Source organism: Dermacentor variabilis, chromosome 7 (assembly GCF_050947875.1).
Source record: "Dermacentor variabilis isolate Ectoservices chromosome 7, ASM5094787v1, whole genome shotgun sequence".
Taxonomy (NCBI): domain Eukaryota; kingdom Metazoa; phylum Arthropoda; class Arachnida; order Ixodida; family Ixodidae; genus Dermacentor; species Dermacentor variabilis.
This window is the reverse complement of record NC_134574.1, coordinates 46,769,630-46,785,054: the sequence shown is the minus strand read 5'-3', so window position 1 is coordinate 46,785,054 and position 15,425 is coordinate 46,769,630. Positions and strand designations below refer to the sequence as shown.

The window sequence follows — 15,425 nt, the reverse complement described above, 5'->3', positions numbered from 1 at the left end:
AATTACCCGTGTAAATACTAGGAAAAGATAAAGAAGTTGCTGAGTACCACGCGAAAACGTATGTGAGTAAGAGTTCGGAAACACACTAGAAATATGATATTATATACGCTAAAAACCTTTTCGCTAATAAAAAAATACAAGATAGCTTTAATTCCGTAGTGCATAAGAAAGTAAGACAAACGCGTTTTATAAGAAAACTTTATTGGCTCGCAGTAGGAGCTTGTTTTCAAAGTTATCATCTGGCAGGCTGCCCCCTACTTTTCTAAAATACACAAGAAGTGACCAAACACCTAAACTACATCATCAAGCGTTAAGTGGTACTATACATTGCAACAAAAATGTGCAAAAGCAGTAACTACGTACTATGCACTACACGTACGTCATTCACCCTACGTTGTTTCTCGGACCTTGTTGTACATGGATGCAGTGGTGCAATTAAGTTCAGTGTTGCTGATATACATTCGAACTCGTTATTAGAACGTTGAAAGGGAGCCTAAATATTTCGTTATATTCGTTTTCGTTATATCCTGTATTTTTATTTACTGCAGTACATGCCCAATGGGGTGCACAATTGTAAACGTGAAAATAAGAACATGGCTTTGCGGCCTGCGGAACCACTGCACGGCAACGCATGCGATGAAATTTGAAGAAAACAACAAAATTTTCTTCGGCGTGTTCAATACGCCTCTTAGCATCTGACGCTTTCCATTTGGCTCTTCGCGGTCCATCATCGCGTGGTACACAAAGCAGCGATCCGCTGTTTGACTGAGGAGACAAGCGAACTTCGCTGCTCCGGCTTGGCTCGGCTGGCTTGTGGCCTCCTAAATTGCACCGATGCCCATGTAACATCAGAGGTCCAGCTGTCAGCCCGTGCGGTGTGCCATAGGGAGGTGAAGAATTGATTGCACGGCGTGGGGCATGAGTTGCGATATTGCGCTGCGGCCAGGTCTTCTTGCGGCAGCTTGCACATCTGCGTAGGGGAATATAGAAGTGCTTGTCTGTGGTATTTGTTTCCTCGTGTGCTTGTTTTATTCGCGCTGCTCAACCTCAGTTCTAAATAGAAGTGAATGCGTTATATTTAGTACCACGTCAGGTAGTCCCGCAGCGTGGCCTGACTCACGAAGGCTTGCGCGTAACCCCAATTGAGCCTGCCTGTGTTGCGCACCGCGCAGAAATTCCTGCTCTAACCTTTCGCACCGCCGCGCGTAGCCAGGCACCCGCAAGAGAGAGAGAGAGAGGTCTGTAGAGAAGTGCCGTAGTGAGGAGCTGCATCCGCGCAGGTGCGCAGCTCCGCGCGTGAATGAGAAAGACCAGTGTTGCTCGGCGACGCATTCGTCGCGGGGACGCAGGGATTTGAACCGCTGCGGCGAAGGAATGCCGAACCTTGCGGAAAACGATGTAATTGGCACGCTACGGTCGGATATTTTCTTTTTCTTGTTTCGAAGACCAATCCACTTCGTTATTGCTATTGGCAGGACAATTTGACTTCTTTAAAAGAGGTTGTCCAATACATCTAACTCTATGGAGATTTCAAGATGAATTCAATTTACATAGGTAATTCAATTATCTTGTTATATACCATTTTGTGATAACGTGGTTCGTGCTTAGATTGATGAACGTTTGCAACATTCTCCGTTATAATTCTAATGCGAACCACTCAAGCTGCAAGAATGCTGCGAGAAAGGAGTGGTAGATTCCCTTACTGTGTCTTGTCAATGTTGACAGCCCCACTTTTTTGTTCGCTTTTAAGTGCGCGGGCGCAAACGATCATGAGGCAAACGGAACCTGCGGCACCGTCCATCTGTGCACGACGTCTTACTGCAGATACCCGCATCTGCGAAATAATTTAAAAACACAAACATACTTTGCAAAGTACATAAACCACAATATGTTGAGCATAGTATTCAGCTAGCAAACATGCCTGCTCAGGGTATATGGCGCACGCTGAGTATCAGACTCATCTCGACAGTCGTGCGCACTGCACCAGGAGTTCTTCTGCTAGGTGATTCTACTGGCTATAATGTCCGCAGTGTCTCGAAAACCATCTTGGCATAATATTTTGTAGCTATGCACATACTTATATAATGACGCTTTCTTATCCGCGGGGCCATAGGCAGCTATAACGACTGCACGCAAGCGTCCAAGCTAAGTACTATATTGGAAACGAATGGAAATTAATAGATGTCATTGACTATACGGCCATTTCTGTTAGTAAAGAAGGAACACCTGTGCAAGCGCCACACTAGAGATCCTTGGAGCATTTTGATTATCCTAAAACATATTGCAATATATGAATATGTAAGTGAAGCATTTGATCCAAATATGTTTATTACCCCTGCTTTGAAATAAACAACCCAATGTCATATGATGCTTCTTGCAGGCAAACAACCTTTGCATCGCGGTCTTCTACTTCAACCCAGTAGGAACAGTTCGTCGTATCGACTCTGTCCTATGCGAACATTAAATACTCACTGTCTCCAAATGAGCGTCAATTGTCATGACTTGTTCACGTGTTTCTTATTAACGGGGAGACCGCCCAGTAAACGCAAGTAAATTTAATGCGCATGCTTCAGTGATGAAAATGATGTTCTTCAGGGAATTTCTGCTTATATGAATAGCAAACTTATGACAGAAAACCCCGTAGTTAATTGTTTTGTAAAAATTTACTGATTTGTTGAGGAATTTTACCCGTGGGAACTATTTAAAGTATCGTGCTGCATGCAGCCACCCAATGATTTTTGTAAGTTGTGCTCAAGGTCGAAGGATAGCGCCCAAATGATACGATGCGCAAATTTACGAGGTTGACTATTACTGAACATTAGTACATGCTTGCAGAGTAGGTATAAGGAAAATCGAACATAAACCAGGATATTACGGTCTTAAAATGCCATGTGACGGATAGAATGCAAGCGATTACTATCATCCAACATGTGCCTCACATTGTCGCGAACATGTGTGTTTGCCATACAAGGAGCAGGGTCAGCAGAGAGGCTCGCTGGACGCTCTATACGGTAGCCGCAAAAGTGCTAGCATGTCGCAGGTGAAAACCTTGGCACCTGAGGCACCCTTCCCACCCCGCCTCCCGTCAGTATCCACCGGTGCCTATATGCTCATATTCAATTCAGTGCCGAAATTCTTTCATTTAACTACCGAGCACGTGTTTTTATCGAGCCTTGGTAAATATTGACGGAATCTTGCCTAACTAATCTTACTGAGGTGCAGGCCTCGTAACTAATTTTTAGTACCTGGTATGATTTTACGCACACCAATTGGGCCGTTCAACAAAGCTTTTGCATACCCTTTCGAAAAACAATCACCTCCACCTCATGTGCGGGAGTTCAGTATGATTGCTAGGAATCCTCATGTGGGGAGAGGTGCTCCATGAGGATGCCAGACTACTGTTTCTTTCCCGGAACTAACCTAATGTTCGCGATACATGGCTCACATTCACGGTATGACCCCGGCGCTCCAACATCGCAAGCCCTTGTGAGTACAGTAAAAAAATGACTCGCCATCACGATCCTTCGGAATTGGATGTCCAGCGAAGCTCTTGAAAACAACCACTACAACTGTTGAAGGGTGTATGCTATGCTGTTTGCTTTAGAGTAATGGTCATATTGATAATTCAGAGGAATGGTGATAATGGGATTAATGGTAATTTTTACAGCACGCCACCGCTGGTCGTACTGGCGTTTCTTATTCCCTTTGCCTCTCCTATTCACCCTTTTCCTCAGGAATCCTAAATATGAGTTGCCTACACATAGCGGCATTGCAACACCAATGAAATCAGTGGTCAGGCTAGTTGTTTTACATACGAAAGGTTAGTGACGTCACTCCCCACGTCACAACGTTCCGTCGCCGCGGCAGCTAGCACAACGGTAATCTTTACCGGCAAAGGTATGCGCTGAGCGTCCTATCAATAATGTAGTTCGCATGTTTGCTTTGTGCTTGTTCTTTATTGGAACAAATTGTGCTCTTTAGATTGAATGCATGATTCTAAACAGTGTATGCAGTTGGCGCATCGCTTAGCTGAGTGACAGATGGCAAAACACTGATTACTGAGACATATTTCGCACACACAGAAACAAAACTAATTCCTTATTACGCAATACGAAGCGAAAATATTTCTGCAGTTACTTCGCTATCGGGATAAAAGAGAAATTGGACTTAATGAGAAGGAAAATTAATGAACTATTCAATCGGGTACTAAAGAATGCAGAGGTTCGTGAAATAACCCTGAACAATCAACTTAAGAAAGGAGCTGAATTAGCGGAAGAATTTAATCACCACTTCATAAATCTAGTCATCAGCTCTCATTGTCCGCAAGCAGCGGGATCGCGAGAAATTCTACGAGCATATATAGGAATCCTGCAACTGAGAGTGAAATAAATAACATGTACAAATCTCCTAAGAACAGCTTAATGTGTGATATTCACAACATTCAAATCTGGCCAGTAAAGTATGTTCTTGACATCCCATACTGCCACAGCTAATACATATTTATAATATATCTCTCTCGACAGCTGTTTCTCCGATAAAAATGCCAATAGCAACAGTTATTACGATATTCAAAGGCGGAGAAAAAAACAACTTATCAAATTGCAGGCCGATATTTAAGATGCCCGTGTTCTCCAAAGGTTTTGAAAAAATAATGTACGCTAGAAGAAAGGGGTTTGCCAACAATTACAATTTTATTAGCCCCCCTCAATCCGGATTCAGAAAAGTCGGGTCTACCGAACTTGGCCTTGTCAAGCAACAAAAAATCATCCTAAATGCCTTCGATGAAATGCGCCTGATAGCTGGTATATAAATAGACTTCTCGAAGACGTTCGACCGTCTAAAGCACTTAACACTGACTAAAAACTTGAATTATTTGGAGTTTGAGGCACACCGCTCGCGCTTATAACATCCTACCTGCAACATAGAATTTAATGTGCTTGCATTCTGGGAAACTTATCTCCGTGCAAAGCAGTCACCTCAGGTGTCATCTTGGAACGCTTCTATTTAATTTCTATATAAATGTCAATAGACAATGTAACCATGGCGCAGAATGTACCTGCATAATTATGCAGATGATACAACAATTTTTTTGCAGTCATCTTTATGAAGCTCTTTAAAGTAATAATAATGAAACTCTCCGCGATTTACACATGTGCAGCATAATAAATTCGCTTAAAATTAACATAGCTAAAACAAAGCCTATTATCTTCACACCTCAACAGTCCCCTACAGCACCCACTTTGAATCTAATGTTTGGGAATTCACGTATAAAAATTGGTGATTCGGTAAAGTCACTTGGTTCAGTTTTCAAAAAGCATCTTTCTTGGGAGACCCATGTTAACCATGTTGCTAAGCAGATTGCGAAGGCAGTAGGGATTCTGGCGAAATTCAAGTTTGACTTACCAGCAGCTGTAAAACTTCATATTTGAAGCGCACTATTTTTCACATTTAAGATATAGCTGTCTAGTGTAGGGCACAACCACGCTAATTAACCTCAACCAGCTGCTTATATTACAAAAGAAAGCACATTGCAAGCGCGGAAAAACTGCGCACACAAAACCTCTATTTATGAAATACAATCTTGTAACTCTGCATAACTTGTACCTTTTAAATCTAGCCAGAAAATATAAATACGACTCAGACGGTCTTCTACGTACACTTTCAGATTTGACGCCACTCACAAGGTCTTATAATTCACGCAGTGATAATATCTGGAAAATACCCTATAAACAAATGCTTTGTCACACGCTTCGGAAACTGTTAAACGAACTTCATGAATACGAGATGAAATTAGAAACCACTGGGAACTGTGCAATCAAGGCATTTCTGTTGGGAAAAATTGATGAATTTCTTTTGTGTGGAAGCTACAGAATATGTACAATTTTATTCCAGATTTTCGAATTGTTTTTTGCAGCGTTAAAACTGCATAAAGCATCGATGAATATATTGTCATGAATGCCTTAGGGAATTATCATCGTACAACGTGTACACACATTTTGTGTTTCCACGCTTTAACTGTATGCCATGTAAACGGGCGCTTGATGCTTCTCAAGTGGATAGATCAACTTTTTTCGAGCCCTCGTCTGCCACAAAAGAACAGATTTCTGGATGGAATAAAATTCTTATATTGATTGATTGATTGATTGATTGATTGATTGATTGATTGATTGATTGATTGATTGAATGAGTGCTTCACCACCCCCGCGAATGGGTCCGGTATCGCACAACCTCCGGATCGGCTCACATTTTCGCCCCACGGTGACGGACACCAAAAATGCCGACAAAGAAGAGGCTGACAGCTTCTCTAGAAAACAATACTTTATTTTCAGCGATGAAGGCAATCTTCTGCTCTTCTGGATTCCTTGCAGGGCTTCAAGTAACTGGCGGAAATGGCGCTTATTGCCCTGCTTTCTTGAGTGAAGAAAGAATGTTATGCAACTATGGAAGACACACCGCAAATTCCAAGCTGTAGATGGGCACCTACACTATTCCTCACCGTAAAGCAAGAGTATGGACTAGCTACCACAACATGGCGCTCAGCCTCAGCTATATGAGGGGAACTGGCATATAAACGATGAAACAAAACATTACCAAATTCAATAAGATAATAGCGACAGTATATAACAGTGGAAAGGGTCATATTTATTCTACACAAGTATCTTGTATAATACAAGTGGTTGGCCAACAGACTTTTCAGCTGCGATCATGCATTCCTTAATTGAAACTACCTTCATGCCTTCCTAGATTTCCTTAATTGGGATATGAGCCCTATTCCTTCCGCGTGCCAGCATGTTTTGTACGTCATCCTTTTCAGTATATTTTCAATGCATAGCTAAAAAAATTAAGTTATGTGCCACTTTGCGCTGGTGTAGGTGAATATGCAAACTTTACGTTAACAGCTATACGGTGACTCCTTGAAAGAGAGGCAGGATGGTGAAAGTATATGATCCCCTTGGACATTTATTAGAGGAACAATAGATAGGGTGTCAACCTACAGCGGCATACATTAATTACATGTAGTCTACAAAAAGTGCAATTTCTTTTATTCCCAAGAGGCCAGTCACGGTAATCCAGTGTTTTCCCATAGCTTCATTACGTCAGTGCTGTGCGTTTTCAATGCTATCCAATTTTTCATCTTTTCAATGTGCTTCTCCTTGAAATAGTTCCTCCAGTCGCCGACAACGCCTCTTCGGATAAATTCACTCTTGGCGGTAGACATGCGCTTCTTGCTCAATACGCTCCTGTACACTTCGACGGACTTGAGAGCCCTCTCGGGTGGCAGGCTAAGGAGGTTCGGTATGATGGCCTTGATGCCTGAGCTGAATGATTGGCGCATGCTGGTGGCACTCACCATATTGGTGATTTTAGCGAAAAGTGCGGCGTCGCGGCGCAGCTGTTCCCCGTACTGGTTACCCAGGAAGTCGGCGATTTCCAACACTGCCCCCGCAATGTCTTCCTTGAGCTTCTCGTAGGTGATGAGCAGTACATTGTCGTCATTCCTGTGCTCGTACCACGATGTGAGGTGGTCAAAGTAGTCACCACAGCTAACCTTTCCTTCGACGAAGACATCGACAAACTCGTCAAACGTTGCCTCTGTATAGTTGTAGACAGGCGAGTCGCGGACATGGTGGAAGTAGGAAACACAGCAGTCGTAAGGATTCCGAGCGACGTATATATACCTGCAGAAAAATCATACAGTTAAAGATATGGTTGCCCGCACCGGGCAAGCAGCCTATACATTAAATGTATGCATCCAATTTCGCAAAATCAGCCTTCTTACTAAGTCAGGATATGGGCAGTTGTGTTGTTTATTGTGCGGAAAAATACGTGTCAAGTAGCAATGAAATAATATTTTATGCAGCACTCTTGTGTGAACATGTTCCTGGCAAGGTCTTGGTCCGGAGACTGCAATTGTAACAGCAGTTGTGGTATCCGTTTCAGTCATGGTGACTTATTCACGCAATAGGAAAAGTAGTGTGCTCGACGATATAGGTCGCGTGGGTTTACTTGATAGCGAAACAAACTATCGCACCAAAGTGGTGCCACTACCCCCAGAAAAGTCAAGTACTCTTAAGGGAACAAAGAAAAACTGCGCAAAAAAGAACAAGACAGAGAAAGAACCACACGACACAGGCGCAGACTAACAACTCCAACAGTTGTTAGTCTGCGCCTGTGTCGTGTGGTTCTTTCTCTGCCTTGTTCTTTTTTGCGCAGTTTTTCTTTGTTCTCATAATGTCATACCAACTAGCCCCTCACTGTGCGCTTCTATACTCTTAAGGGCGTGGCTTGTGACGTCTACTAGGCGCACATGTTTGCTTCTGCCGCAATGCTATCAGTGAAATACCGACGGTCACTCATCTAGTAAAACTTGAAGGACGCATCCAAATCTCAAACATTGGTATAAACTAGGCGACGCTTGTGACAAAGAGCAAGGAGGGCGAAACGCCCTGTCACGTAGTATACATTGCGCATTGCGCAACTCGAGCTGCGCATCACAGCTAGGTCACTCATCCTTTTTATTGGCGAAGCATACGACACATGTTCGGTTTCACTCGCATCGCTAACAGTTCAGTTTATGTTGTAAGTATGTGTACTTAGCAATAATTTTCATGTTAACTTTGTCGCAATTAGCTGGCTCCTTATATTTCACGTGGGCGTTCGCTCAGGATGGCGTTAGAGGAGCCAATCACGATTGCTGATCATTAATGACGAGAAGTGATTGCACCCAGCAATCGTGAAATCAAACGTGCGTGATAAATGACGTCGTAAAGTCACTTTCTGAGAATTTGCTCAACCCATACCTGTCAATAACTCCGCTGTAAAATGTAAGGTTGAAGAGAAAGATGACCTGAGCAGACGGCCTCGAGGAGTCGAGAAAAAACAGAGAATAAACACGTAACGCCAACTGTATGACTAGTTGTTCTCGGTATGATTACAAAGTTGGCGCAGTCTACTTTATGATGCTGTAATAACTGCCTGATAGACAACTACGATTTCCTGAGGACATTATAAATCAACGCCATGGCCACCGATATGGATGGTGTCCAGCTGCTTAACGGCCTGTTAGCGTCAACTTTGACTATTTCTTTTCCTAAAACGTCCACACTTGCTCTCGGTGACCAAGCGGCGAAGAGAACTCTCAACGACTACGAACATGAAGTGGTGACCGCGATATTAATAGGAAGCATCGCGACGCGAAAGAGGCGAAAAATGGGTTCACAATGGCAAAAGGAGATCCCTAGAAGAAGGGTGTCTCCAGAGCAATATTTATTTTGCGAGAAGTGACTGATTTGCAGGAAAAAAACAGCCCATGCCAACAACAGCTGTTGGCACTGATAAGGTAAACGGACCTCCAACGGTCTGCGAGGACATCAATAGAATTTATTAAACCGGACATCTTCGACGGGTCGTTGACAAAGCGTGCTCCGGCTTGGATTGCTTTCCATGAATGCGTATGTGACCATAATTGCTGGGATGCTGCTTACAACGTTATGAACATTCAGTTGCACCTCAGAGGTGCCGCAAGGACTTGGTATGAGATCCGAGTGAGCGAATAGGCAAGATATACTTGGGCGCACCGGAGGAAAAGCGTTTAGACGACATTATCTGTAAGTAGGCTCGAGAGTTGCGACAAGGCAATAGGTTTCAAGTACGTTTCTAGCCCTGTTCATAACTATTTCTTTGAAGAGTGAAGGCTATTGCATGCAACAGATTCTGCACTGTGAGACTCATCGCTCGTGCCCCTCATCATACTGGGACTTCCAAAGCGGATACCGCATCAAATTCAACTTGAGGCACCACAAATACTAGAAGACCTACTGCAAATTATGGAGCAATTTATTCAGGAGTGACAGCATGCGGCGACACAAGTTAACGTCAATGAAATATCCCTCGAACCGGGGTGTTACGGTGACAGTTTTTGGAAGGCAGGTGGCAAATCTAGATAATTTATGGAAGCATTTTCTAAAATGAAGAAAACAAAATATTTAATGATGCCTGACAACCTCTCGCCACCTCCACAGGAAAACATTTTCCTCACTGATCGTGCCAAGCAGATAGATGTTCCTGCACAAATCAATGGAAAGGATGTGAAGGCACTTGTGCCCAGCAAAGCGTCAATCGCTGTGGTAAACCAGAAGTAGATCCCAGAACTAAATATAACCACAGCTTATCCGCTAATTGTCTATGGATATGCTGGAAACAAACAAGTGCACAATGCATGGGCAGATGTGCTCACTATGTGCCAGGGCAAGAGCACTTCCGCAAAAGCGTTAGTTCTCAGCGGTGTGAAGCACGAAGAGGTTTTTTTCCACTCGGTAATGGCAGAACTTGGTTTGCACTTATACTGGGAGGGCCAAGTCACAAAGCAAGACGATCGCCGGATGCCGTCCTTCAATGTCCTGTATGAAAATCCTCCCAAGCCCACTGCAGCAAAAGATGTCACTCCGAAGTACCCAGAGCCACCTTGTGTCGGTGGCTTCCCAAGAGGGACGTCAAAGTTTCAAGTTCCAAATGAACTTTCAGGTACAGCAGCAGTGAAGAAGAGTGCCTATAGTATGTCGAGAGATAACAAGGTTTCACTGAAAGAAAAGCTGCAGAAAATGCTTGACGCTGTTGACATACGCCCCTCTACATATTCTTTTGCTTCTTCTATCACGATTGCGCCTAAAGAGCATGGAAAATTTTGTCTCGGCACCGACTACAAGCAGATAAGCAAGTAGACCGACTTCTTCCTATGGCCTATGCCACATATGGACGATATAATTAATTATACGGAGACTGCAAGGTTTTTTTCTTGTCTCCACCTTTGCAAGGGCGTCTGGCAAGTGTTTTGCGAGTAGAGACGAAGGAGTTCTCAGCATTCATCACATCGTTTGATGATTGGGAACACAACGGACTCCAGATGGGACGGAAAAATTCTCCAGCCTGGTTTTAAAATATGATTAACGTTGTTTTGAAGTCATAGTTGGGACTCTTCTGAAACGTTTACATTGACGGTATCCTAATGTGCTCACGGTCAGAAGGGGAACACTCCGAACATCTGGCGAAAGTTTTGCAACGGCTCAGTGGCGCCGGACCTCAAGTTAAATAAAAAGAAAAGCGAGTTCTGGAAGTCACAGGTAGTTTTTCTTGGAAGAGTGTTCGACGGAGCTACCAAGAGCACCAAACAGGAGTCCACCCAAAAGATCACGAAGCTTAAAAATTCCCATCATATTCGCTCCCTCAGAGTGTTTCTTGGCTCGCTGGCTACTGCAAGAGCTTTACTAAAGTTTGGCCAAGGTAACCAAGTGCTTGACGGAGCTCACAAAGGATGTTTCACCTTTTGTCTGGACCGAAGAATGCGAAACGACTTATCAAGAACTAGTACACAGTATATCCTCGGACCCTGTTCTTACATTGCCGGTCCATAATTAATCTCTAGAGATTAACACAGACGCATCAAATTTTGCTGCAGAGGATGTTCTCTACCTAAGAGAATTCAAATGTTGTCCAAATCAGCATCTCCTATTTATACGACACTACTCCTATACATTAAACCCACCGTGGTTGCTCAGTGGCTATGGTGTTGGGTTGCTGAGCACGAGGTCGCGGGATCGTGTCCCGGACACGGCGGCCGCATATCGATCGGGGCGAAATGCGAGAACGCCCATGTGCTTACATTAGGTTCACGTTAAAGAACCCAAGGTGGTCAAAATTTCAAGAGTCCTCCACTACAGCGTGCCTCATAATCAGAAAGTGGTTTTGGCACGGAAAACACCATATTTTTAACTGAGAAAGAGGCACTAGGAGTTTTATGGGCTCTGTGTTTATTGATCGGTGGAAGGAAGTTTAAATTGTACAGTGATCACGCAGCACTAGCCCATCTTTTATGTAAGTCAAAGCCCGCCGGGAAGCTGACCCAATGGGTCAATGAACTTCAGCAATACGACTTTCAGGTCTTTCACCGTGCAGGCAGTCGTCTTAAAGAAGCAGATGCCTTCTCTCGATCGGCAGTTGAGGTTCCACATGGAATGGTCAACTAGACAAAATTATGGGAAGGGAATGAGCCCCTGCACTTCGAGGATAGAAGGTTCACTGTACCATGCTGAGACGCTGATACCAAAAATACTTTACTTATATCATGACAGCCCTGTACCTGGTGGTGATGACGGCTTTTGGCGGACGTATAGTAAGTTTCTTGACAGGTTCATATGGAAAAATATGAAAAAGAAAATCGAAGACTACGTAGAGACGTGTCACTTGCGCCAAGTAAACAAGGCCTAGTACTGGCCGCGACCCAGTGAACTAGTTTCGCTATATCATTCCGATAAACAATTTGAAGTTTTGCACGTAGACTTTGCTGAACTGAAGGCGAGTCCTGGAGTTCGCAAGAGGCAATTGTTTCTGATTGCAATAGATCAGTGCACTTAAATGGTAGCAACGTGCTCTGGAGGAGAAGACGCTAACAGCGTTATGACCCTTCATGAATGCACAATGTGTTCACAGCTGAAAGTTGTGATATCAGACAATGAACCCGCATTCCTAAGCAAGAAACTTCAGCACTGGACAGATAGCCGGGGTGTTGCGCTATGTCGTTGTGCACCATATCATCCGCAGTCAAATGGAGTGGCCGCGGGAGCGATCCGTGAGCTAAGGCAGTTCATTTTCACGTAACCAATGTGTAAAGGAGCGTGGAAATACTGTCTAGAAGCGGCTGCGGCGCCCAACAACTGGACGAACACTGCTAGTCTTAGGTCGAGCCCTCATTTTGCTGCTTTTGGTAAAGTGCCGACGCTCCCAGCTCACAAAGAACTTGGAATTAAAGACCATATGCGCCTGTCTGAGTGCCGTAAGATCAACGAGGAGCAAACTAGATATCGAAAAGCGCTGAAGTTGCAACTTGCCAAGTGACCCCAACGGCCCCAATATGATATTTCACTGAACGACCTTGTGCTTCTATGGAAGGGGCTACCCGTCAGCGATACAAGAACACTGGGTCTTTTCAAAATCTTGCATACATCGACACAACAGGTTGTGCTTAAGACTACTGGGCACCTCATTACTGGACAGCTAGAATTCGCGACCATAAGCAGTGTTCTCCGCTATCACCACAGGAAGGGTGAACAAGGAAACCAGGGTGTGTAAGGGTGATGAGATAGATGACGCGAGCGGATGACGTTTAGGAGTCGAGGAAGAAGAGAGAATAAACATGGAATGTCGACCGTATGACAAGTTGTTCTTGGTGTCATTACAATAGTGTCCTGAGAACATTGGCCCCGTGAGAAAGACATATTTTAGGGATAGTAAGCTAGAAGTGCCCACTCTAAATGCAATTATCTGGAGAAAAACAGTTTTTGTCGCCCAATTTTTTTTTGATTGAGCAACAACTTATCACTGAGTATCAACAGTTGCTGTCCAGGCTTAACGCCCAGTGGCTGCCCTTAAAACGAGGATACATGAGCCGAACTTTTCGATGAACCTTTGTAGAAGGTAGCTCAAATTAGTACAGCGCGTAATAGCACAAATTATCAGCTGGTATTAACCGTAAATTATATATAAGGCAGTTTTGAAGAAAAACAGTAAAACTCAGTTTATAAAACTACATTTAAATAAAAGGTTGTCGGCGAATGTTGACACTAACAGGAAAGAAATGATTTAGGCGACATCATTAACCGAAAACCTTCTGCTTGGTTACACCATGCTGCCGATAGATACCCGGTTGATAAAATTTAAGATTTAATATTAGCAGCGCTAAACGCGACATTTCTACGACATAGAGGCGGCAACACTAAAAGGAAAGCGTCTGATTGGCTACCCCATGCTGTGGGAAAAGACCCGGTTGATAAAGTTTAAGACGTAAGCTTAGTAGCTAAACGCTAAACGCCGCATTTCTTCGACATAGACTCTGAAGCCCTCTGGAGCAAACCGTCCGTACTCAAATCATCGGTGACATGCTTTCCAGAATATAATTGAATAGATTATTTCTGACCACATGAATGAGGATTTTCACCACAGTGAGAACACTCAACAACGAAGAAAGATTGTTTGGTTTGTTAGAGAGAGACAGAGAGGAAGGAAAGCCCAATGATGCGAGGATGCGTGCGTGCGAACCCATCAGCGCCTAGTACTCAAAGGACTTCAAAAAACACGAACATGCTTCTTACTTGCTCTGCGGGTGATACGGCTGCCTGTCGAATGGGAAGTGCGTCTTGATGGCACCCGGCCGTCGCATACGATGTGCCGACTCAGCACCCAGGAGCTCGAGGAACGGGGAGCGCAGCATGAAATCTGTGTAGTCATCGGGTGGCTGGCCCTTGTTGAGTACGCAGAAAGCGATGTACTGCGTCCAAGTTGTGCCGCACTTAGGGTAGCTCACCACGAAGATATCGTCTGGCCTGGCACTGTAGGTAAGAGCCGATCGCACGTTGTCGTCGTGGAGGAAGTCGTTGACGAGGAAGCCGTCTACTGTCTTGCACATGTTGCGCAACATTTTTGACTGGGGAGAGCGCGTTCAGTCGCTGAAATGAAAAAAAAATCAAAATGCGTTACCTACATCACTGTGACCAAAATCGAACAGGGATTATGACTTCTATTTCCTACACTATAGTTATCAGAGCGCGTATTTCAGTACCATCACCGGGATATAAATGAAAACTGAAAGACTTGGCACTTGCATCTTAATTCGATTGATCCTGCCAATGGAGTGATACCAATCGCTTTACTTCAAAGACTTGAGCCATTTTTCCTACGGAAAAGAAGCCGCCCTAGCCGTTGAAGTGCATACTGCTCCTACGGAGGACAAGCTGAGTTCATCCGTGCTTACACTTGCAAACACAAGTTCGCCTTTAACGCGCACACATTAGTTCGCCTTCACTGTATGCATTTTCCCTCGGTTGCGCGACAGCTGACGCCACAAAAAATAGTGTTTCGACAAATAAACCTACTTTGAAGAGCAGTACCTTCTTGTGCAGGAGCCAGGTGTTCGTCGAATGCAACGACATAATGGGGGGTCACGACAATATGAATCAGAACTTCACCTACTAACCATCGGTGCTACCAGAAAGTTGTCACTTAAAGATGTTGCTCCACATGTGAGATATCGCTGATTTTAATGCATTTACATACAATTAGGTGACTTGTAAGTATAACGCAAACATTTCACCTGAGTATAGGGGACGCTACGATTGAGAAGAATCATCTGCTCCAACCTCTCAAAAAATGGTGAACATCCTCAGCTGCTGAAACCTGTCACAGCTTGTCATTTGTCACTTCTCCAAGTTCATTTCAGCAACTCCTGAGACTCGAACGCTGAGAAAGACATAATTTGTATGCTCTAACGAATCATCATGTGATTGGCGAAGAAGTACTCGATAGAGAAGCAAGATCTTGGGTGAAGACTGCGTAGAGGACTAGTTAGACGCCCATTCGTCCAAGTGGTGGTAGGT

The 15,425-nt window shown here is 44.0% G+C and overlaps 1 protein-coding gene across 1 annotated transcript; it reads right to left on the bottom strand.

The window, feature by feature from the left end:
* Positions 1–7,026: 7,026 nt before the first annotated feature.
* Positions 7,027–14,495, bottom strand: LOC142589017 (sulfotransferase ssu-1-like). The gene is made up of 2 exons (XM_075700810.1): positions 14,145–14,495; positions 7,027–7,679 (listed from the first exon to the last, which is right to left on the bottom strand). Exons 1-2 carry the CDS (start codon positions 14,468–14,470, stop codon positions 7,061–7,063), a joined length of 945 nt encoding a protein of 314 aa, XP_075556925.1. The 5' UTR covers positions 14,471–14,495; the 3' UTR covers positions 7,027–7,060.
* Positions 14,496–15,425: the final 930 nt, after the last annotated feature.